We start from the raw sequence: 25,500 nt of genomic DNA on the forward strand, positions 1-25,500 counted from the left end.
AGACTGATTATAGCTGAATATTTCATCCACAATTTCAAGGAAGCTGTCCTTAGTTTACAGCAAATATCTATGTACTCTTCCCTTTTGAGCTGCACTCCAGGGATAACATACACCATGAATCTGAACTTACCTGAACCACAAAAGACTTTCTAAATCTGGTAAACTGGACCCAAAATGCCCTGCTTCTCTGGGTAATTAAAGAAGTGGATAATCATGGAAAATGCGTACAAATGGTGGGTTTATATCATTACATCAAACGACAAAAATCCCAAATCGCATTACATCGAACATCGAACGCAAACAACCCTGAAAGCTCAGAATTCCAAAACTGGAAACCCCAGATGTACATAGTTGGCCTTCACAAAGCTACACATCCTGAGGTCAGTAAGAAATGTGAAATAATATGAATAACACCCCCTACGAATAAATGTGAGGCTTCCACGGCTATGTTGCGATCTCGGAGTTGGTATATATAAGTAGGGGGGTGTGGGGGAGAAGTCCCCCCACATAAGGAATAGTTTGTAGTGTTTGTGTGTTTTGTGTTGTGTACTGGAAGAATGGTTGTGTGCTGCTTTACTGGATGGTGTGATGACTGAAGAGGTGTGGTTTTGTTTGCTACAGTGAACTGTCAGGTTGCGCAGGTGAGTGGATGGCCAAGTGTTACTGTTCGTACATTCCGTTTTTGAGGTTTTGGGCTTTTGTGGTTGTTTGCGTTTGGTGTTCTGTGTTCGATGTTGTGCAATTTGAAATTATTGTTGTTTGATGTTCGATATAAACCCCAAATGGTGGGGTTTGGTCAAACAGGCATATGAGCAGGCTCTGTAAAATATGACAGAACTTGATTTAAATGGCTTGGCATATTCCTTTTTAAGAAAGATCAGATTTTCCCTTCCCTACCCATATGGCACCCCCCCCCCCCCCCCCCCAGGATCTGTACTGCTACTGCAGATCATCTTTTGGGTTCCATTTTTTATCAGCTGCACTGTGGTTTCCATAGACTCTAGTTTATCTACCCCGTTTTTCCACTGACATAACAGAAGTTACCATGCCAAGGCAGTTCCCACTGCAGATCTGTCATTTCTTTTTTAGGTTAAAGAATATCTGCACTGAGTGAAGAAATATATTTATAGGTTCATAGGTTCATAGGTAGGTACTAGGCTTTTGGCCTACATAAGCCTAGCCAAAAAGGTTCCCTGGCTTTCGCCACCCAAGAAAATTAATGACAGGAAGTTATTTACTTTTTTACAAGTCATCATCTCTTGCATGAATTTAGTTTCTGGTAGAGAAGTGTTTTCAGGATTAATTTTTCTTTTTCAAATTTTACAGTGTGGACACCTGATTGGAAAACTGTACTTTCTTTTGCAACTTTTTGGTTGCTGACTTGGTGGAGGGAGAATGTTAAAGCATGGCAGGCTGCATTTCAGCTGAATCATTGTCTGCAGAAAATATCTGGGCATCATTTATGAACTGTAGACAATGTATACACGTCTAGAAAATCTGTCAGCCTACTATAAAGAAGCATTAGTGAAGACACAGAGCCTTACTGGAAAGCTTCACCTAAATATTGACTGGAAGTCGAACAGTCAACATTTTGAATTTCATGCACAAGATGTGACAATTTAGACTTTTCAACTGCAAAATAATTTTGTCAATGACCAAGAATAATATGGGAAAACAGCACCAACTAATGGGTGAGATGTGTTTAGTGGAACTCTTGCACAAGACAGCCAGTACTTCCTATCATTAATGACCCATGCATTTCCAAGAAGGCAATACGTGAACCCTGAAATGAGGAATTTGAGCAAATTCTTCTGTGGTGTGCTCTTGCTCTATAAGTGGAATGGCCAACATATATGGGTTGTTCACTTTCCATGAAGATGTATGGAGTTGGAATCTCTCCCTGTTCACTTTAACTCAGCTAGGAAGCTGACTCAGGAAAGCACTGAACAAAATGATGACTTGACAAGGGTATTAACCTGGTTATCTTGCTTTGCAGAGCCTTTGTCTTTTCTATCTCTGTGAAACATGAAATAAATATATTATTATCGTCACTCATATTTATATTTTATATATACACACACACACACACATGTATGTATGTATCAGGGAAAACCAGTTGTGCAAGAATAGTAACAGCATATGATGAACTCAAATAGATTAAACAATAATGTAAGATCTGTGTTAAAGATCACCTTGCATTCTTATTAAAAACAAGAAAACAGGATTCAAGCTGGTATTGCTTATTTAAACCATGGTTTATTAAGTAAAAAGAGCTTCATCAGTTATACACATAAGTGACAAGTAATAATATACTTTTCAATTTACCATTAAAAAAGTCCATGTAAATTACAATGAAGGCAATAATCTAAGAGGACATAAACAAATCGCATTCAGTGACCGTGACTGGAACACTAGGGCATACTTACTTTGCATTTTTATTGTGATTGGTGCTGTATACTCTAAGTAAGCACAAAATTCCTAGTCTCAGAGCAAATAGGGGAGGGGAAATAGTAGGGGCAGAGATGGGCCACAAAAAAAGAGTCAAGACAAATCAAAAAATATGTTAAATGCATGCAGAAATATCTACACAAAAATACACAAATATCTATGCACGCATGTGCATATACATATATACATACATATATATAAATCTATACACATACACACAAACATGCATATACATACATAAAAAACACACACACAAGTATATGTATATATATATATTTTATATATATATATATATATATATATATATATATATATGTGTGTGTGTGTTTGTGTGTGTGTGTGTGCATGCACATATATAAACTTACTTACATGCACATATGTACATATATATATGTGTCTACTTAATATAATCTAAATCCCACTTACCCAAATTGTAAATAACTGAGACAACAACATCAAAGTTGTATTTGAAAGAACACTCACATTACTGATAGTGTAACCAGGGAAAGGAGGCAGTTGGCCAACATTTGTGAGTTTGCCCTTTTCCTCACTACAGTGCAATCTCGGAGTTGGAATATTTAGTTGGGGGTGTGGGGGCATAGTCCCCCACTTAGATGGGTTTTATGCTTCAGTATGTTTTTTTGTACCTGTTGGCCGACTGCCTCCATTCCCTAGTTAGACTATCAGTAATGTGAGTGTTCATTCAAATGCAACTTTGGTGTTGTCATCTCAGTTATTTCAAATTCGTATAAGTGGGATTTCAGTTATATGAATTAAACCCCACACACCCACACCAACACACACACACACACACATATATATATATATATATATATAATATATATATATATATATATATATATATATATATATATACAGACATATATATATACAGACATATATATATATATATATATATATATATATATATATATATGGGTCTACTTTACAATCACGAAATACCACAATACCAAAGACTAGAAGGTGGAGAAGAAAACTCCGAAACTACAAGTGAACAAATTATCTCAAACCCAATAACTTTCCAACAGTAAATAACCACTGGGCAAAAAAGGAATGGAAAATACACAGCACCATCTCCAACCCACTCAGACTGGGGGGGGGGGGCTACTCCCTCCACAGCCCCTACCCCCAACTAAATATACCAACTCCAGGATCACACTACAGCAGGGAAAAAGGTAAATTCCTCTTGTTGGCCAACTGGTTACTTACCACTGGAAAGTTTTCGGCTATGTGGTCATTCGTTAAAATGCAGTTTTGGAGTTTTTGTCTTGGTCTTCTTGTCTTCGGTATTGTGGAATTTCATGCTTGTGAAGTAGACACACACACACACATATATATATATATATATATATATATATATATATATAAATATGTGTATAAATATATATATATATATATAATATATATATATATATATATATATATATATATATATAAAACATACATACACAGACACACACACACACACATACACACACACACAATATATACATACGTATATACACACATATACATAAATCTATATACTTAAATAACGAAATACACACACAAATACAGACATGCACACATATACAAACATACAGAGAACTATATGTATATATATGTATATATAAATACACATGCATACATGTACACATACACAAGTACAGACACATAAGCATAAACAAATGCACATAGATACATACATAAATATATGCACACACAAAAATACCATAAAAAGAGGGATGACTGTCCAAGTAATACATAAAGGAAGTTTTGCAAAGTGAAATCATTTGCATTAACTTGTGCTTACCAAAAAATAATTATTGCAAAGCGCTCATTCCAAAATCTGGGGAAGAAAAATCAAGCTTTGAGGGACCATGAATTTGAAATTGACTGTTTTCTATGAAAGAAAGTCAGTGTCGCTGAGTTCAGCAAAACAGCTAGGTTAGTAAAATGGAATGATGTACTCTCCTCACCAAAAGTAATCTGCCATGATATGCCTCGGGGATCTGTAGCCGGCCATTGTTATTCAGTGCATTTATTTCAGAACATATAGCTTTGTCTCAGAAATCACCCACAAGCTTTAACTTGGATTCAGACGTCTGAAAACTAGCTTATAACCAGAAATGTGTTTTCTAACATTAACAACACTAAAACAATGCCATAGTCCCTTAAGAAACTATCCAAGCTTATCAATAATAGTCAGTGAGCCATAAAATAATACATACACAGCTTAATCTATACTGCTATGTCCTTTGGCTTCTGTGTCTGGATCTGGGTTTCCTGCATGGTTAAATTATACCATCACAGTTAAAAATGTAACATGTGTGCTGTCCAGTTTGTCTAACAGCATGCCCAAATACACATTTTGCCTTGGGATTATTTATACATTGGAGATGCCTAAAAATCTTTGAATCAAAGTAGTAGATGGCTGGCATGCACCTGTGGTATAGGTGATTAAGCCCTACCTATGGCCTAGGGAACCTGAGTTTAAGTAGAAACTCGGGTACTTTTCACAGGCAGGGAGGAAGGGTGTGCCTGTCCTAGGGGGTGGTATATGCACATGCTCAAGGCTACACTTGTGCAAGCTGATTTCCCAGGTAGAGAATGGGGAAACAGCTACACAGTGCCTCCTCAGGGTGCACAGGGCAGACCTGTTGATGCCAGCCACTTGTAAATGTAAGAGGCAGAGCTATCCTGCTTACCATTATGCACCCCAACCCTGGTCTGTCACTGGGTAGGTGAAGTGGGGTAGAGAAAAAAATAAAAGATCCCAAACCACCCTTGAATACTGATTATTGATGGCTTCACTTAGCTAAACCTTGCCCCTGGAGATGGGGGAATAAATGGATAAATAGGAAAATAGGGGAGCTGGTGATCTGCATGCAGAGTGCAGCAAAGAACTTCAAAAAAGTACCAGCTTGTTTCCTAGCAGGACCCAATCTTGCAAATTCTCAAACTTCAAAAATAGACTGAAAGTTCCAAAAACATTTAGTGTTTGTTGCCTCGGGATTGGGGGATCATCTTCCGTTGAGCTCCCCACATTTACACATTCAGTTCTTGAACTCTGAGAATTGCAACTACATTTGTTGGAATTTCAGCTTAACCAAGCAATTATAATTTAAATTGCTTCTAGCTTACATTTAGTGCAATATCTACTACACCCTACTGCTCAATAATGTAGCATTTCCAACACCACAGTGTGCAGCTGGCTTTGAACTGTGCACATTTCTCCTCATATTTTATTGCACAGTTAACCATAAACAGTGCAGAATATGTGTCCAATTCTGACCTAGGAACAGAGCTAAGAAATCTTAATGTAACAAAAGAAGGAACGTACGAAGGAGAGGGAAGGAAGAAAGAGCAAATAAACAATTGTTGTTCATTCATAAAAGACACCCTGCTCTTACACCTGACAGTTCAGGCCTCTTCCCACCTACACTGGGTAATACTCTTAACAAAATAACCTCCTTTACCTGTTGAGTCTCATTTCAAGAATGTGGATGCGAAACATGGCATCTGAACAATAGGTGAGGTATGACTCTTCATCTTCCTTGCTCATGGTAACTTGGTTCTGTTGGTACCACTGCTGTTTCTTTTGTAACTCATGTGTCTCCTGGATAAAAGGGGAGAAAAGGCAACATTAAGCTACTTCACAGCCAAATATGTAATCAGAAACACAATACATGTACAGTTACAGCACACAAAGTGGATATGCATTTCACTGAGCTTAACCAATTTATTTCTACAGTTTTAACAACCCATTACACATTAAAGGATTTTATAAACATGTAATAAGGACAATTCTTTTCATTGACTAATGTTATCACTGGTATAAGGTTACAAGTCAAAATTGTTAATATCTGCTAGCATAATATGCACTGAAAATTTGTTTTTAAATTTTTGCTGCTGTAATTCAGTAATGTTAGAGGGCTTTAACCTAATTGAGCAGGGGAAATATAATGGAGTGAAAAATCAAATAAATAATTTTCACCACAAAACGTTTACAAGATAATAACAGACTGCGTAATTTCTAATGAAAGCCATACTTTGGCCTACCTGTGTAAGCAAGCTTTACCAGAATGTGTTCTTAATTAGAGGGTGGTTAATATGAGAAGAATTGCTCCAAACATTTGTAAAATAAGTAGTACTGGCTTTCAGTAACCTTGCAGTCCAGTTGTAATAATACCAGTGATCCAATCTGGCAGCAGAAAAGTACAGTTTTGTACCTACCATAAATGTAGACGTCCGATAGGTATGCATCTGCAGTCATAACATATGGGGTTGTCCTGCCTCAGGCAGCCCTTCGGTCAGCCGGATTCCAAAGTCTGGGTCCGGCGTCGGCTGATGTCGCACTTTCCCCGACATCAGAGCGCCTGGGGTATAAAAGCATCAGCCGACGCCATCTTCCTCAGTTTTTCTTGCCCCAGATGCCAGGTGCCCTCTAAGGAAGGCTAAATTTGGAGAGATGCATTTAAAAATCCAAACATGCACAATAATATAAAAAACAAATACACCATAATAGATCCCCCCCAGCTAGCTATAAGAGGGGTAATTACCCAAGAAATACCACAGAGGGGAAGGAGGGAGGGTAAACCTGACTGCAGATGCATACCTATCAGACATCTACATTTATGGTAGGTACAAAACTGTACTATGTCCTTCAAGGATGCATCTGCAGTCATAACATATGGGTAGAATTCCATAGCCAATCTGGGGGTGGAGGAACTATGTAAAGGATGGTGTAGCTAACATGCCCTGCAGGACTGCCGTAGCAAAGCCTGCTCTGGATCTGGAATATAAAGGTAAATTGTAATGCTTGGAAAATGTATGCACGGAGCTCCATGTAGCAGCTTCTAAAATGTCCTTGGTAGCCACCCCTCTTAAGAAGGCTGTGGAGGTGGCTGTGGCTCTGGTGGAATGAGGTCTAATGTTAGCTGGCACAGTCTTTCCATGAAAGGAATAACAAAAATGTATGCAATTTCCTATCCATTTTGAAATTGTCTGTTTGGAAATTGCTTTTCCTTGTGCACCAGCAGCATATGCCACCAACAGCTGATCAGTTTTTCTGTAGCTTTTAGTTCTGTCCAAGTAGTAGCGCAACTGTCTGTGTATGTCCAGGGTGTGCATTAGCTTCTCTCCTTTGTTTTGTGGATTTGGAAAGAAGGTAGGCAGGTGAATAGCTTGGTTTAAAGAGACCCTGGATACCACCTTTGGCATAAATGAAGGATTGGTTCTCAATGAGACTCTGTCCTGATGAAAAATAAGAAATGGCTGTACTGCCATAAGGGCCTGTAACTCAGATACTCTTCTTGCTGAGGTTATGGCCAGAAGGAAGGCGGTCTTCCAAGACAGGAACTGTAGTTCTGCGGATGCTGCTGGTTCGAAGGGAGGCAGAGTTAGTTTTTCCAACACGAAGTTAAGGTCCCAAGTAGGTACTGGAGGTTTCCTTGGAGGGTTGATGTTTTTAATTCTTCTTAGAAACTGCCTCAGGAGAGGATGAGAAAAGACAGGTGGGTCAGTATTGTACTCTGCTGAAATTGCTGAAGCATGAATTTTAATGGAAGAGTAAGACAGGCCATTATGGAGCATTTCTGCCAAGTATTCAAGGATATGTGACATGTTCATCACTGTCGCATCTAGGCCCTTTGTGGTGCTCCAAGTTTGAAATCTTTTCCATTTTGCTGAATATGCCTTTCTTGTGGAAGGCCTGCGAGCTTCCATGATGATGTCTTTTACTCTCTTGGATAGCTTATCCTGAGTAGGAGTCAAAGTATTTTCCAGGCTGTTAGTTGCAAGGTTTTCAAGCTGGAATGCAGAGTTTTGTAATTGTGCTGTGTCAGGAGAAGTGGCCATTGAGGAAGAGGCCATGGTTTCGTGCGTGACATGCTCTTTAACAGTGGGTACCAGTGCTGTCTTGGCCAGTCTGGAGCTATCAGAATCACTTTTGGCTGCTCTGTCCTGATCTTCAGTAAGACCTTGGTCATTAATGGAAGAGGTGGAAATGCGTACACTGTTAGAGTTCTCCAGCTGAAAGATAGGGCGTCCACTTTCCATGCTTGTGGGTGGTATGTCCTTGAGAAGAATTTCTCCAGCTGATGATTGTGGGGGGAAGCAAAAAGATCTATGTCTGGCCTTCCCCATGCTTGTGTTATCTGTAGGAAGATGTCTGGGTGCAGCATCCATTCGTGTGCATCCATGATATTTCTGCTTAAGCTGTCCGCCAGTATATTGTCTTTTCCTGGCACAAAATGGGATTGCAGCTCTATATAGAGAGTCGAGGAAAGTTCCCATAGATTCACTGCCAGTCTGCAAAGAGGGTAGGAATGGGTGCCTCCTTGTTTGTTTATGTACCACATAACTGTGGTGTTGTCTGTCCTTATTAGCAGGTGGCCTTGATGCAGAAAGGGTTTGAAGGCCTCGATTGCACGTATCACTGCCAGCATTTCCTTTTGGTTTATGTGCATGCGTTGCTCCTTTTGTGACCATAGTCCTTGAATACATCTGCCCTCCATGTGTGCTCCCCAACCGTGGTCTGAAGCGTCTGTTGTAATGGTTTGGCTGGCTATTGGTTTGCTGAAGGGCAGACCCCTGTTTGACTGGCTTGCTTGAGCCCACCACAGAAATTCCTTTTGGAGGCATGGAATGAGTGGGATCAAAGTTTCTAAGCTGTGACTGTGCTGAGTCCATAAGCTCCTTAGGTACCATTGTAGTTTCCTCATATGCAGCCTTGCTTGTGGAATCAGAAGAATGCAAGAAGCCATGTAACGCAGGGCCTGCAGGAATTTCCTTGCAGTTAGCTGAGTTTGCCTGGTCAGATTCTTGAAGTAATCTGGTAGTTGTCTTTGTTTTTCTTCTGTGAGAAAAGCCATTTGGGTGGTTGTGTCTAGATCTGCACCCAGAAAAGTTATTCTTTGGGATGGAACAAGTCTTGATTTGTGAATGTTGACTGTATATCCCAAGGCCTGCAGTAGGCGGATGGCATAATCCAAGTCCTTTACCAAAGTTTGTTGGCTGTCCGCTTGTATAAGGCAGTCGTCCAGATATGGGTATATTTGAATCCCCTGAAGTCTGCAGTGTGCAATTACTGATGCCAGGCATTTCGTGAATACTCTGGGCGCAGTAGATAAGCCAAAGGGCAATGCTGAGAATTGATAATGCTCTGAACCTGCAAGAAATCTGAGGTGTCTTCTGCAACTTTGTCTGATAGGGACATGCAGGTATGCCTCCTTGAGGTCTAGAGTCACCAGCCAAGACCCCTTGCCCAGCATGGGAAGGAGTTGCTGTAGAGTCAGCATTTTGAATTTTGGCACAATGAGATAAGTATTCAGTGTGGACAAGTCGAGAATAGGCCTCCATTGATTTTCTTTTCTTGGAACAAGGAATAGTCTGGAGTAAAACCCTTGGCCTTGTTCTGAAAGAGGAACCTTTTCTATAGCTTTCATTTGCATTAAGTTGGAGATCTGTTTCAAAGCCTCTGTCCTTTGATTTGGTGGCAGGTTTGGCATGCCTTTTCTTTTTGGCAATGTGTGAAAATGGAACCTGTACCCTTTGTCTATTATTTGCAGTGTCCATTTGTCTCTTGTAATACTGTGCCAATTTTCTGAAAATAAGGAAAGCTTTCCGCCCAAAGGTGCTTCTAATTGAGCCCTGGTTGGCGGAGTCAAAGCAAAGTCATTGAGTCTGTCCTTGTGCAGCAGTTGAAGGTCCTGCACTACCTCTCTGGTTGGGAGACTGCCATTGACGTCCTCTGTAGGAGCCTCTAGCTTGCCCTCTACCTCTGGCACGCCTGTTCTTGCCTCTCTGGAATCTTTTTGTGTCCGGAAAGGACCAATTCTTGGTAGGCCAATTTCTGCTGAATCTTGGTGGTTGGACTTGTAGAAAATCTTTGACTGTTTGTACAGATTTTGCTTTTTCCTCAAATTTCTTTAAGACCTCCTGAGCAGTGGAGCCAAATAACCTTTACTTTTCCAGTGGTGCATCCAGAAGCTTAGCTTTAACATGGTCTGGCAGAGATTGTTCCTACAGCCAAGCATGCCTACGTATGACTGCACCTGTCAAAGCTGACCTACATGAAGCTTCCAATGCATCATAACCACACTGTAAGAAATGGTTGCTATCCTGCTGGGAGTTATGTACCAGATCCTGAAGGGATTTGCGATCTAGGGGTTCAGGAGAAGACAGTTTCTTATGCAATTCATCTAACAAATACTCTTGGTACTGTATCATATGAAATTGACAATTCAATGCCCTCATAGAAAGAGTAGCAGAAGTATACACTTTTTTACCCCATCTCTCTAAAGCCCTGGACTCCCTTTCAGAGGGGAGTGGATTTTTAGAAGTGGTAGCTGCAACCCCTTTTGGGCCCTGGGAAATAGTTTCTGGATCAGCAGAGTGGGCCTTGTAAAGAAAAAGATGTGAGTCCGGGACCCTGTAGCACCTATCGGGTTTGGCAGGGGCCGGAGGAAGAGTGTCAGGGGTTATGCTAGACTCAGAGTACACATCATCAATGACAGTCAAAACAGGAGGAATAGCCAAAGGTCTATGCTGAGGTAAATGCAGAAAAGTTCTTAATCTTTTCCTTGAGTCAGAGAATTCCTGGCCCTGCCATTTGAAATGCTCTCTCATAGTGTGCAGGGTCTCTCCAAAGGATAATTCTTCAGGAGTGGAGGCCGAGGGGATTGATTCCTCTGCGTCTGAATCCTCGTAGGCCGAAAAAACCTCCTCCTGGCACTCCGAGAGAGCAGAGCCATCAGAGGCCTCCTCTGAGGAATGGAGATCAGAGGGCTCAACCCAGGGCCTTTTGTCTAGAGGGGGTTGAGAGCCTCTGTCTGGATGGGGTTGAGAGCCCCTAATTAAGGAGATAAGGTCCTCTGCTAAAGATAGAATCTGTGAACTGGAAGAGGGACCCTGAGGAATAACCCTGGGAGGCAAAGTTTTTGTATGTTTAGCAGCTTTAGCCCTGGTGAAAGCCTTTATGGACATGGATGCAGGAGGCTTAGCTGCACCATGTGCTGGTGTAGTTTTGTCTAGAGGAATGGTGTCAGAAGCTTCCAAGACACCGGTTCTGAGGGAAATTCAATAACCGACTCAGCAGGGGCCTCCGGGGCCGAGGTTGTCGGTTGAGTGGTTTCGGGGGTCGGAAGTACCAAGGACTCGGTTTCAGCCGAGACCGAGACACTCGCGGTAGGCCTGGCCATGGTTTCAGCCGAAACCGCGGCCCGCGTGTGTCGGTCCTTGTCCTTCCGTTTCTTAATTAAATGTGAAGTCGGAGTCTCCGACGGCATTTTGTAGTAAAAACTAGCCCCAAAAAATTCCTCTGCGAACTCCGCCCGACGTCTAAGAGTGCGTCGGTTGAAGGAAGCACAGGCTGAACAGGCCGAGACATCGTGGTCTGGGCCTAGGCAGGGGAGGCAGTAAGAGTGGAAATCCTTATGAGGTATTTGTTTCCCACAAGTTAAACAATTATTTATCTGACATCGGCTGAGGCAAGAAAGAGTCCCCAACGGGGTACTTAGCTTTTGAAGTCTTCGGTAGCTGAATTACAGGAGCTGGCCGACCGGCACTTACAAACTGCTTCTGCTTCGGGCACCACGCGGCAAGAAAGACTGGGGAAGATGGCGTCGGCTGATGCTTTTATACCCCAGGCGCTCTGACGTCGGGGAAAGTGCGACATCAGCCGACGCCGGACCCAGACTTTGGAATCCGGCCGACTGAAGGGCTGCCTGAGGCAGGACAACCCCATATGTTATGACTGCAGATGCATCCTAGAAGGACATCAGGGCTGATTAATTAAAACACTACTAAGGAGTTGATAAGAAATGCAATGTTGAGTGTTACTGTAATAGTTTATTTAAAGCATAGCCTGTGTAAACAATATTACAACCATAAAGAATGGTTATCTCTATGGCATCCTAGATATTTTAGGTACACACAGGAGAATATCTGAACCAGTCATGTGATTGTGTGTGTGTTAGGCCAGTAGGGTAGCTCAGTAGTTAAAATTTCTACTTTACATCTGCAGCGTCTGGGGTTCAAGCCAGGGAGGGGGTAAAAGGGTCAGGAAGTCAAATCCTGTAACAAGTGACAAAGGTTGCCAAAGTTCTGAAATCATGATACAGTCAGTCATGCATCGTGAAGGTAGAAACCAACAACCAACTGCCTGGAACTTGCACATTCTTGAAGCCAGAACTGGAACCTACCACACTATAGTGAAGTGTCTAATAGGCCAGATGATGGCAAGATACAATGCAATTAGCAGTCATCTTGGAAAGCATTTGCTTAGTAGTTTCAAGCTGTTCCCACCATGGAATACAGAAAATGAACAACTGTTCACTGTCTGCAATTCAAGGGCTCTAAGTAAAACCTGAGCTTGGTTTGCACACCCACACTTATCTGGATCATTCCCACACAAATATGACTCATTTAATGAAAATACTGAGAGTTTTCTGAAGGAAGCTTGAGTCAGTCCTAAATGGCACATAATCCTTATGAATAACTAGGTACATTTCCTAATAATTAGGGTCTGAAATTTTGAGATCCTGTGAGTAGAGATGACCGCCACCAAGGAAAACACCTTCCAAGTTAAATCTTCAGAGATAATAAACCAACAGATTCAAACAGGCAACATACAAGCTTATGAATCATACTAATCAAGTCCCAACAAGAAGAAAGGTAGTTTAGAAAAATGGAGATGCAATATCCCCTTTGGAACTACTTGCCAATCCATTGCTGGGTCATAGTCCTGTCCTCCTGAGTCATGAATGGACAGAAATGCTGAAGACATTAGCAGTGACTACAGTAACTGAGACCCAAGTCATACAAGTCTGAGGCAAGTCATGACAACCTGTACAATAACAGAATGAGGAACAAGAGATACTTGTCTGTCCAGATACAGATCCTTTGTTACTAAACAGAATAAGTCTGAAAAGTGGAAGCTTCAGTCACCTTTGAAATTTCCACCAGAAAGTGAGGTAGAAGCAAGTGAACAAAACAAGCACAATCTTGGGTGGACCAGAAAAGTTATGTACTCATCATAATGATAAATCCGTGTTGTATTCTTTTTGCCCAGTTCAGCCATTGGGTTATTGGATCTGACCTCAGCTTCTTTCAGAAGCTGGGGATTTAGGGTCCTCCTCTACCCGTGATCCCTCTCCTTCACTAAATATCTCAGATTGAGTTTGCTTACTAAACAAAGTCCAAAGAATAGAGGCAGACACTCCAGGACAATCGAAGCCAACCAAGAACTCAATGCAAGAAGTGAAACAAAATGTGAAACAAAATTTCCTTTATTACTAGTAGACAGTAAGCGCTTTCGCGTTGCTCAGAACGCTTCTTCAGACTTCAATAAAAACCATACCAGCATCAATTCTATATATATACAAAAATAACCAATCATGTTCATGTAATTTAAAACATCCAATAAGACATACAGAAATAGTCACATGAAACACTCCTCAGTAAATTCTTGTATCTCATAGCATATAAAATGGATGTAAAATACACACAGACTCTTTAAAAAAACAAGTGAGATGCATTTAGTATTTAAATAATAATGATATATATACACTCTAAAAATTCTTATATAAAAAATATACTATATTTCATTGTCAATCTATATATGAGAAGTGTAATTCATAAATATATAGTTAAAGACATGTCAAGTAAAAGGGTAGAGAAATACATGCATGTATAAGAAAAGGGGGGGGGTGGCGAAAAGAAAAAGAAAAAAGGGGGAGTAGCAGATGAAGAGGAAGGGGGAAGAAAATGTGAAGAAGAAAGTGTCTATTGATGTTAACGTCTATAAGGTCTCTCTACTAAAAATGGTTTCAATGACAACTTGTCATTTAGGCCATGCCCTCTATCCACTCTAAGCTTAATAATCCATTTGTTCTCTTCTTGCTCTGTTCTATTATTAATATTGCCTAGTCTATTCGTTGTCTCCTGACGTCCTATAACCATAAAGCTAAAAGTGTGTGTGGATCCATTCTGCAACACATTTATGCAATAAATAGAGAGAATGAGACTAATGCTTTGGCAAGACATGTGTTGCAGAATGGATCCACACACACTTTTAGCTTTATGGTTATAGGACGTCAGGAGACAACGAATAGACTAGGCAATATTAATAATAGACGTTAACATCAATAGACACTTTCTTCTTCACGTTTTCTTCCCCCTTCCTCTTCATCTGCTACTCCCCCTTTTTTCTTTTTCTTTCCGCCACCCCCCCCCTTTTCTTATACATGCATGTATTTCTCTACCCTTTTATTTGACATGTCTTTAACTATATATTTATGAATTACACTTCTCATATATAGATTGACAATGAAATATAGTATATTTTTTATATAAGAATTTTTAGAGTGTATATATATCATTATTATTTAAATACTAAATGCATCTCACTTGGTTTTTTAAAGAGTCTATGTGTATTTTACATCCATTTTATATGCTATGAGATACAAGAATTTACTGAGGAGTGTTTCATGTGACTATTTCTGTATGTCTTATTGGATGTTTTAAATTACATGAACATGATTGGTTATTTTTGTATATATATAGAATTGATGCTGGTATGGTTTTTATTGAAGTCTGAAGAAGCGTTCTGAGCAACGCGAAAGCGCTTACTGTCTACTAGTAATAAAGGAAATTTTGTTTCACATTTTGTTTCACTTCTTGCATTGAGTTCTTGGTTGGCTTCGATTGTCCTGGAGTGTCTGCCTCTATTCTTTGGACTTTGATACTACTTTGTTTGAGGAGGCACCTTACCCTGTTGGTGTTTGGTTTATCAGTATTTGTTTGCTTACTAAACAACTGACAGAGTCTTTTATCACCTCATAGTAGGGGAATTAGATCTGACTGACAATATAACACTGGTGTCAGACCTGCGGGTTCTGACAGGACTGGAGACAGTTTTCTTGATTTCTTTGACCTCTTTTCAGACTTGTTCTTCTCCTTCGCTTTTGATTTCTCTTTTTTAGATTTCTGCATGGTCTTAGCTGGAGAAACTGGTGAAGTTACAGAGGAAGTTGACTGTTCTGGATGAGGAATAAGCTCTTTTTATACCAGAGCCAAAATCACCAACTAATAAGTAAAAAATCCACGACACTGCCAAAAGATACACCAGCCGTTTATTACATCATAGACATACTATGCGCTTTCACCCATCATTCTGTGGGCTTCTTCAGAGTAAAGTACCTAGAAACAAAACTGCTTTTGTAAGTTGATCCATCTTCATTTAATCGATCAATTAACAACTAATTAATTGATAAAGCAGTAACACATATTAAATTAAATAATTCTGTCAAATGCATTCCTAAAATGTTAATCACATAACAACATACATATAAATATAAATATAAAAAAATGTGAACGTTGCAGATAACATAGTCACTTGCATAGCTGAATAATTAAAACAATATAAAATACTACATTACCCTGAATTACTTCCTACATGTATGGTTCCCTATAAATAAAAATAATAAAAAATCTCATTCAAAAGTATATAATGTTCTAGGGTATAACTTATGTGAAAATAAATATAAATATATGTTTATATATATATATATATATGAAATACAATTTATTGTATCAAATACAACTGTATCTGCTAATTGAAATACAGTCAATTATACCTGGTGGTTTATTAGCTTCTAAACGAAGCTGCCACAAACATTCTCTCATTTCCAACAAAGTCTTAAAATCACCACCGGCCTCAGTCTTGGGTACCCGATCTAGTACAAAAAATAAAAACCTTTTGAAATTTGCGCATACCGTACTATGTGTTAACAGGGCACTAGTTCCTTTTTTGTTTTTAATATCCCTGTTGTGTTCCAGACTACGTTTCATAAGCTTACGTATAGTTTTGCCGACATAAAATGCCTGGCAGCTGAGGCAGGTGGCAAGATAAACCACCATGTCTGTATTGCAATTGCAGTGCCCAGTACACCTTAGTATTTTGTTGTAATTATTCACCTTGACATACAGACCGTCATTTATTTGTTGGAAATGAGAGAATGTTTGTGGCAGCTTTGTTTACTTCGTTCGTGACTACGTTATCCGCAACATTCACATTTTTTTATATTTATATGTACGTCATTGTTATTATGTGATTAACATTTTAGGAATGCATTTGATAGCATTATTTAATTTAATATGTATTACTGCTTAATCAATTAATTAATTAATTGTTAATTGATTGATTAATTGAAGACGGATCAACTTACAAAAGCAGTTTTATTTCTAGGTACTTTACTCTGAAGAAGCCCATGGAATGATGGGTTAAAGTGCTTAGTATGTCTTTGATGTAATAAACGGCTGGTGTATCTTTTAATACCAATTTGCCTCTATGGCTTTGGATGGCCCTAGAACTAAAGGATGAACAACCCTCATAGTCTGTCTCTAAGTGGGCTACTCCAAGACAATAAAGACAAAGGTAGTATGGATCTTGTGGGGCAATCTTATGTTTGCAGGCTGTGCACTTTTTAAATCTCAGTACCTTGTCTACCCTAAGAGGGGAAGGGAACTTGAAAGGCTAAAAACACACATTACATCATGAACAACTGTAACAGCAATCACAAAGAGTAATTTAATGGAGTTACCCAGAATTATAATGTTCCTGATAGTGGACAATCTCACTGCCTGGCATTCCACAGGTAAGCCAAACTAATATGAAAAACAGTAACTACCCAAACCTTATGGTAAGCAGCAGTTGGTATCTGTTCATCTGTGGTTTAGACCACATTCAGATGGACACCAACTGCTACCTCACCTTAAATTTTAGGTAGTGACTGTTTTTATAATAATAGCAGAGACAGGATAATCTACACTATACACTACACATTATATATATATATATATATATATATATATATATATATATATATATATATAATTGGATCCAATAACCCAGAGGTTGAATCAGCAGGAAAAAGAGAACATTGAAACAGTTGTTAAACCACATTGTGAGTGCTTTCTTGGCTCAGTTTGGGATAGCAAGGGACTAGCTTCCTTTTCAGCCACAAAGGGCTAACAAGTATGAATCTTAGTATTTATTGTCAGGATGCTGTGATGAAACTAAACTGAAGAGGATGGTGGTAAGATATACAGGAATTTCCCCTCCCAGTGGAGTAAGAATGCATCAACCATCACCACCTCCCTGCCTTGCTGAACTACGGAGAAAACAGAAAGGACCACAGTCATCCTTGTGGTAAACATGTTGGCTTCAGGATACCCTACTGCAGAAAGATTCTAACCAGGCAGAATTCCCAAATTTTTAGCTCCAGTAGAGACTAAAGGAGCAGATTAATAAGCTTGCATAAACATTCACTTCCCCTGGGATGTGAATGGTTGTAAAGTAATGTCTGCGGACCACTGCAAATTCACACCGGCTGTTAGCACAGGAAGTAGGGTAGCATACCACCCTCCTTATTTAGGTAACACACAATGAACTAGTTCGCAGATGAAACCAAGAGGATTTCTGGCCTCAGTGTTCCCTCATAAGAGACTACCAGATAAAGAGAGTGCCTATGGCTCTAGCTGGTCTATAAGGAGCCTCCTGTCCTAGAGACAGAGAGTTCACATGCCCTAAACTGCAAAGTAATCAAGGCAGACTGATTATCCCACTACTGTTAGAATCTGTGAAGGGTTTCAATGCTGGAAGAAAACACCCACATGACATGGTAGTATTGCACTTGGTCAAGGTGAGCATTTGTGATCATTCTGTGATTGATAGTTTTACCAAAGAAAACTCTCATACTTGTATTAGCCACAGCAGTCCTGTATGTGTGACGAGCCTGCTCTGTAGTGTTACTAACATTTTTAACTACTCTTTACTGCTGCGTGAACACAGAGGGAATATATATGAGTAAAACATTTTTGAAATGGAGACCCCCATATGTATGTCACTCTGTAACAAGCTTACTAACACCTAGAAAAATTGCCAGAAAAAGAAAATTGGTTACAACAGCATTACTTGCATCACTTACATGAAAGGTCCCATTTGAATTCCCATTTTATCATATATTATTATGTGCTGTACAAATTCATAATAATCACTGTATTTTGCATTGTATTTTAATTTATAATTTTGACAAATGTCTGTCAAGGGGCCTTCCATACTAATACAATTTTATGTTTCATAATCTTGTTCTTCTACCTGCAGTGCAGTTTGTGTCCTGTTTTATATGACTCATTCTAGAAGTAAGGGCAAGGACGTTCGGATGCATACTTACTGTACGCACTTCAGTGCATTTTTTTGTGAAAGGGGTAGCACCTGGCAGGCATTAGGACCCTGGGGAGAATGCTAATAGTTAGAAAACAAATGAAAAAAAAATGGTCATGTTGAACTCACAAATGCCTTGATTAAGACTGCAAAGTAATTTGCAAATCATCAGGCATTTGTAGGCTTGGCATTTTTTCATCCTATTCAGTTAATGGATGATAACTGCCCAATTAACACAGGAAGGTAAGGGAAAGATGTGTGAAATTTGACAGATTCCCTGGTTCTTTCATTAGGGAATGGGAGGGTGTGTGCCTATAACATTAGTGGCTGCACATGTGCATGTAAATAGGGAGAGGTGTTTATGACATGCTTTGTTTTTGTAAGACTTTAAATATGCTTCAGCACCAGCAGCCTTCTACAGAATAAGTATATTCTGTAGAATCTGTACTGGCTGGTGGTGCTGGATTGGTCACGACTCACAAGACAGTTTTTTTTTTTTTTGGGGGGGGGGGGCACTTGTCTGCCTATTAATATTATAACTGATATGGCTAGCTCTTCTTCTAGCAACTGCAGGTGATTTTGCTTGCAATGTGCCTTGTGGCTCTTTATATGTTTTATTAAAAAAACATTTTTTACTTCTTTGTCATGACGAATTCATTGGCTCAACCAACAAGAGTGGGCAGCAGTGATTTCACTGGACTGCCCTAGATTTTTTTTTTTTTGCTCACTTTTCATTTTTCAATGATATACCAACATTTGTGATAACTGAAGGCTTCTACAGAAACCTTTTCATGGTATAATTTAGCTGGTTTATTTTGGACAAAGTTTAATATCAGGATTCTGGCAAGTAGTTAAATTTAAAGCACTTAAGCAGATTGTGAGACTTTATCCTCATCATTATCATTGTTAACCCCCTTTTCTCATTTTCTAACTGGGCTCAGGGTGTCTTGTGAAATGTTGCTATCTCTCTCTCTATTCAATACCACTCTCCTACCTTCTTCGATACTCATGCCTGAGTATTGCAGGTCTTCTCTCACACAATCCATCCACCTCTTTGCTGGATGCCCTAGTTTCTAATTGCCTTTTTCCTGTCTGTCCCAAATCATCTTTACCAGATTGTCTTCTGCTTTTCTGCACTGTAATCTGTTCTCTTTGACCTTTTCTTCAACTGGAGCTACTTTGGCGTTTGCTCTTATGTCCTCATTTCTTAATCTCTCCCACAGTTTGCATCCTACTGCCCATCACAGGAACTTCATCTCCATCACTTCTAGCTTACTCAACTGCTCTGCTGTTACTGCCCAGGTTTCTGTACCATACAGAAGTACTGATCGTACCACTGTTTTGTACACCTTGCTTTTCAGCTTCTTTGGCATTTTTCTGTTATATACTAAACCTGACACTCTGTGTAAGTTGGCTGTAGCCCTTCTGATTATAGCTCTGACCCCCTCATTCAGATTCCCCTTCTCCTCAACCACCCCTCCCAGATACCTGAAGCTCATAACCTGTTCAACTGTTTTCCCTCATATCTCAATTTTTTATCATCGTTTGATTTCCCCATTTGCTGCCATTACAGCTGTCTTATCTATGCTCAGTTTTATCCCATGTGCCTTCAGTTTTGCATTGCATTCCCCTATCTTTTGCTGAAGTTCTTGCTCAGAGTCTGCCTGTAATGGCACATTATCTGTATACAGCAACTTTGTTGATCTGTCCCCTCCAACCTCTTTGCTAACTGAAGTCCTCACCAGTATGAACAGCAGTGGGCTCAGAGTTAAACCCTGATGTACAGCCACTCCCACTGGGAACCCCTCTGTGAGAGTGAACACTATTCATACTTGAGTTACTAGGTCCTTGTACATAGCATGCACTAATTCTATCAATGTTTCTGGGACTTTAAACTATTGCAGAACTGTTCAAATCAGCTTTCTTGGGACCTTGTTAAATACTTTCAACAAGTCTAGGAATGCCCAGTTGGAATTTCCAAATCTTTAGCTTCTTTTCAACTATCTGTCTCACTGCCAACATCGGGTCAGTTGTGTTGCATCCTGATCTAATCAGAACTGATCATCTCCCATCTTACTTTCTGCTACTCTGAGTATTCATTTATCGATTACCCTCTCCAGAACTTTCATGCAGTGTGATAGGAGTTTGATACCTCTGTACTGCATGCAGTTGTGAATGTTTCTTTTGTTCCTGAACACTGGCACTAGTATGCTTATTCAACCAGTAATCTGGGATACACCTTTCTCTCCACTCTAGCATGAATAACCCCAGTAAGTAATTTCTGTCCTGTTTCATCCAGCATCTTTATCATATCTGATGTGACCTCATCTGAGCCTGCTGCTTTCCCTGAATTCATTTTCTTTAGTGCTATTCTTTCTTCTTCTATGGTGGGCTTCTCCTCTTCTCTCATTGTAGGCAGTGTCTGGAGCAGTGCAGCTTCTGTGGGGTTTTCTTCATTCCAAAGCTGCTGGAAGTACTCCTTCCATCTGCCTTTGATGTCCTGTGGACTGGTAAGCAGGTTGTTGCTGGCATCTCTTATGAAGGATGTCTGACTATCTTCTTTAACTTTCTGTCTTTGCCTTGCAACCTGATATAATTTTTTTGTACTGTCTACTGTCACTTTCCAGAAGCTGGTAGAGTGCCTCTGATGCCTTGTTCTTTGCTACTGCAACTCCCTTCTTACCCTCTTTGTTAGAGAACCAGTATTCCGTCCTCACATAGTCTGTCTTTTCTGTCTCTCACTTTTTCCTGCAGGCCTTCTTTTCTTTTGATGACTTTCTGGACTTCTGCATTCCATCATAAGCTTTTCATATGTACCTTATTTCCATACCTGGTTCGGCTGCATATCTGTTCTATGTCCTCGCACATGCTGTTTTGAGGTGCTGCCAGTCTTCTTAAACTCCACCTATTTCTTCTTCTTCTTGAGGTGCTAGAGCCCTGACTAATTCCTTGAACTGTTGTGTTTTCTCTCCCAATAACTTCCAAGACTTCAGCCTAGTCTCAGTTGACCTAAGAGTCTTCTCTGACCACTGTTTGCAGCCGATTGTGGCAACCAGTGGTTTGTTGTGGGCCGACTGTTTCACTGGGATGACTTTGCACTCGCTGATTGTATCCCAATGCCCTGTCTTTACTTGGAGGAAGTCCACCGGAGTTGCATACTGGCTACTCTTGTATATGATCTTGTGACTGTCTTTCTGAACCATGTGTTGATTACTATCAAGCCATTTGCCAGGGTGAAGTCTAGAATGGCCTCCCCAGCTTTATTCCTGTTGCCCCACCCATGTGGACCAAGGAAGTCCTCATATCCTGTTGTGTCTCTCTGTCTCAATATGTGCATTCAGGTTACCCATTATCAGCACCAATTCATGTTGTCCTGCTTTACCTAGTAGGACCTGCAACTGCAGTCTGAAAGCACTCTTTTCCTCACTATTACAACCCTGCTGTGGGGCATAGGAAAAGGTCATTGCACCTCAGAGAAAGAGGAAAGTATAATTCTGTAAATAAAGTTACTATAACAGTAGCTGTTCTATTGAATCACTGTTGCAATAGCCTAAGCTATATGGGTTATTCCTTTTCAAAGGATATGACCAGCATCCAATTTTCATAGCTTTAGGGCACTTTCCAAATAACCAAACTGTCCCAGAAGGGGCAAGTTTAGGCACCATGCTCCAGAGCTTTCTTGCCTCGAGATGGGTGGCTTTAACCCTGAAAGGTAAAAAGTCAAATAAAAAAATGTAACTATGTACACAAGAGAGAGGGTGTGTGTGTGTGGGTGTATGTATGTATGTATGTATATATATATATATATATATATATATATATATATACACACATACATACATTGTGTGTGTATGTATATATACATATATATGTGTGTGTGTGTGTGTATATATATATATATAGAGGCAGAGCACCTCGCTGGCCTTGTTCAAGAGAAATCTTGACCAATGGATGGGAGATCGCAGATATACCCCAGGGATTACCTCAGTGTCACTGCTCGACAGAGGCACAGCAAAATAATGGGAATAGTTCCCCATACTAAAGGGGTGGCGTAAGCCACAAAACTATGGGCTAGGCTTGTAAATGCCCTCGGGCAGATAGCCTAGTATGAACCTATGAACCTATGAACCTATATATATATATATACATAAAAAATTATATACGTATTTTATACATACACACACATATCAACATCCTGGCAGTATATACAATACAAGTAAGGAAGCTGGAGGGAGAGGAATGGCTACTGCAACAAAGATCTATTCAATATCTGCTGACATGTTAAGTCTTCTTACACAACTGTACTAGATTCAGACATTGATCACTGTTGTAGCATAAGCTATTTGGGTAGATCACCATAGCTTAAACATATAAGGAAGAGGAAATAATTTGAAGTGTCCAGTAGCTCCTGGAGAATGGTCCTTGCTAAGCTTGTTCTGGACCATGAAAAATAAATCAGTTTATAATGTTTTGTAAAAGTATATGTAGAGGACCAAGTTGCTGCCTCCAGAATACATGTAGAGTCCATCCCTTTCCAAAAAGACACAGCTGAAGTCAAAGCCCTGTTATAATGGGCTCTACCCCTGCCTGGAATAGATTTGTTATAGTGAGCACAGCAGAAAGAAATAACATGAAAAAAAATCTGAAAATTGTCTGCTTTGACACTCGTTGTCCTTTTTCTATACTCACAGGAGACAAACAGCTGATCACCTTTCTGGAAGGGTTTACTTCTGTCCAAGTAGTATCTAAGCTGCATGTGGATATCCAGAGTATGTAGGATTCTTCTCCCTGGATTTTAGGTTTTGGAAATAAAACTAAGAGATTTAGACATAAAATAAAGATCAGTTATCAATGTAATCCTGCCCATAAAATCTTGTAACTTAGACAGATCAATGAGTAGCACAGTTTTCCATGCTAAGAACCTCAAATCAGCCTGATGAGCTGGTTCAAATATGAGATGTTTCAACCTTTCAAGCACAAAGTTAAGATTCCAAGGAAGATCCACTTGTTTTCTTTATGGGCAAATATGTAATACCCCTTTCAAAAATTGTCAGGTTTGATGACAGGTAGAAGTGGGGGGGAGGGTAGGTCTAAGGACATACAAGTAGAAGTTGCTGTAAGGTGAATCTTGACAGAATACAGGGCAAAGGATACCAACTCACACAAATAATCAAGAACTAAAAGCAACCAGGCCTTGAAAGACTCCTGGTTCTTAGAATGGCACCAACTAGAAAATAATTTCTGTTTAAACGCATTTTATATTTTTTTATTACTTTAAATATACTTTGTATATCATTTTTCACCTCTTTTAATTCCTGTTGTACATCTTCAAAAAAATTGCCTAAAAGTATCAAAACTCTATCATCCAGGCAGTTGACTAAAGTGTTTTCAAGATGTTGTGTGTCAAGCAACCCGTCTCTTGTAAGTATATCCAGTCTGTGAGGGAGTTTGTGGCAATTGTCCTGGGCCAATTTAAAAAGAATGGAGATTCACTGTTGCCTGGGCAAAACATAGTCACCACCAGAATCTTTGGACAGTCTTTTTGTATCTTTTGAAGAATCCTGGATATCAATGAAAAGGGTGGGAAGGTATACAGAAACATTCTTGTCCACGGGAATGAGAAGGCATCAGTCTTCCAGGCCTGATCTGAAGAAATTCTGGAGCAAAATTTTTTTTAACTGCCTATTTTGAAAGGAGGCAAATACAGTTATTGGAGGTGTTAGATCAGTTCCTGTAAGATCCATTGGGTGTAATTTCCATTTGCAGGGTCTGTCTTGGTTCTATTCTTTTTGTCTGCTGTAAGATTTTGCTTTGACAGAATGTATGAAGCCTGAAGAGTCAGATAGAAGGGATGAGTTCAGCTCAGATGACAGCAAGACTGCAAAAGGGGCCATAATTTGGCAAACCATTGTTTGTTTGTGTACCGCATTAATGTGGTGTGGTCTTTGATAGCTTGCAGAGGTTCTGGGTACCAAAGATGATTTAAGACTTTTAAGGCACTGATAACTGACAACATCTCTGGCATACATGTGCTTTGGTCTGTTCTTCGAGTTCCACAGACCTTGCACTTTTTTACCCTTTGAAACTGCTCTGCAAGTAATGCCCAAAGCATCTGCTGTGACAGACTGGGAGGAAGACTGAAGGGAGAAGGGGAGACCTAGACTGAGAGATAACTGGTCCACCTACCAAAGAGACAAAGCCCAGAACTGGAATCTGAATAGATAAGGGGTAGTGATGTTGAGTCCAGGTTGATCTCATCTACCACTGAAGTATTCTCATGTGAAGTCTGGCTAAGGGAATTAGCATCATAGAAGCCATGGAACCAGAATCCTGAGAAATTCCCTGGCAGAATTCTAAGACTAGATGGGGAAATCAAAGAAGATTTAATTTTACTGTTCCACTTTGTAGAGTGGAAGAAAGGCTCTTCCTAGGGTGGAATCTAGTAAGACATCCCAGAAAAAGTAGTAATTGTTAAGGTATGAGAGATGATTTCTACAAGTTTATTTGAAAACCCATATTGAGCAGATGTTTCATGACACATTGGGGAGTCATGACAAATGGAAAAAGTAAGATCTGAATACCTTGAAGCCTACAGTGAGTAATCACTGAAAATAGGCACCCTGCATAAAAAACTGTGGAAGACCAAAGGGTAAGAAAGAGAATGGATAATATGAGCCATGCACAGAAAATGTTAAAAGGTTCCAGAATTTCTTGCAAACTGGAATTTGATAACCATCTTTTAGGTCCAATGTCACCATGAAATTGCAGGAGGGTATGAGAGATAACAGAGCTTGAATAGTTATCATTTTTAAATTTGGAATATT

At 39.8% G+C, this 25,500-nt stretch overlaps 1 protein-coding gene across 2 annotated transcripts in view; it reads right to left on the reverse strand.

Annotated features, from left to right (window-relative positions):
* DRC7 (dynein regulatory complex subunit 7) overlaps positions 1 to 25,500 on the reverse strand; it is a 1,455,099-nt gene that overhangs the window by 21,861 nt on the left and 1,407,738 nt on the right. Inside the window, exon 17 of one of the 2 annotated variants that reach the window (XM_044081324.1) lies at positions 5,928 to 6,067. In XM_044081324.1, coding sequence (XP_043937259.1) covers positions 5,928 to 6,067 — 140 coding nt within the window. Of the gene's footprint in view, positions 1 to 5,923; positions 6,068 to 25,500 lie in introns of those variants that run through there. The other variant, XM_044081326.1, reaches the window with a different exon arrangement.

This window comes from Protopterus annectens, chromosome 8.part0 (genome assembly GCF_019279795.1).
Source record: "Protopterus annectens isolate FY-2018-M chromosome 8.part0, PAN1.0, whole genome shotgun sequence".
NCBI lineage: Eukaryota > Metazoa > Chordata > Ceratodontiformes > Protopteridae > Protopterus > Protopterus annectens.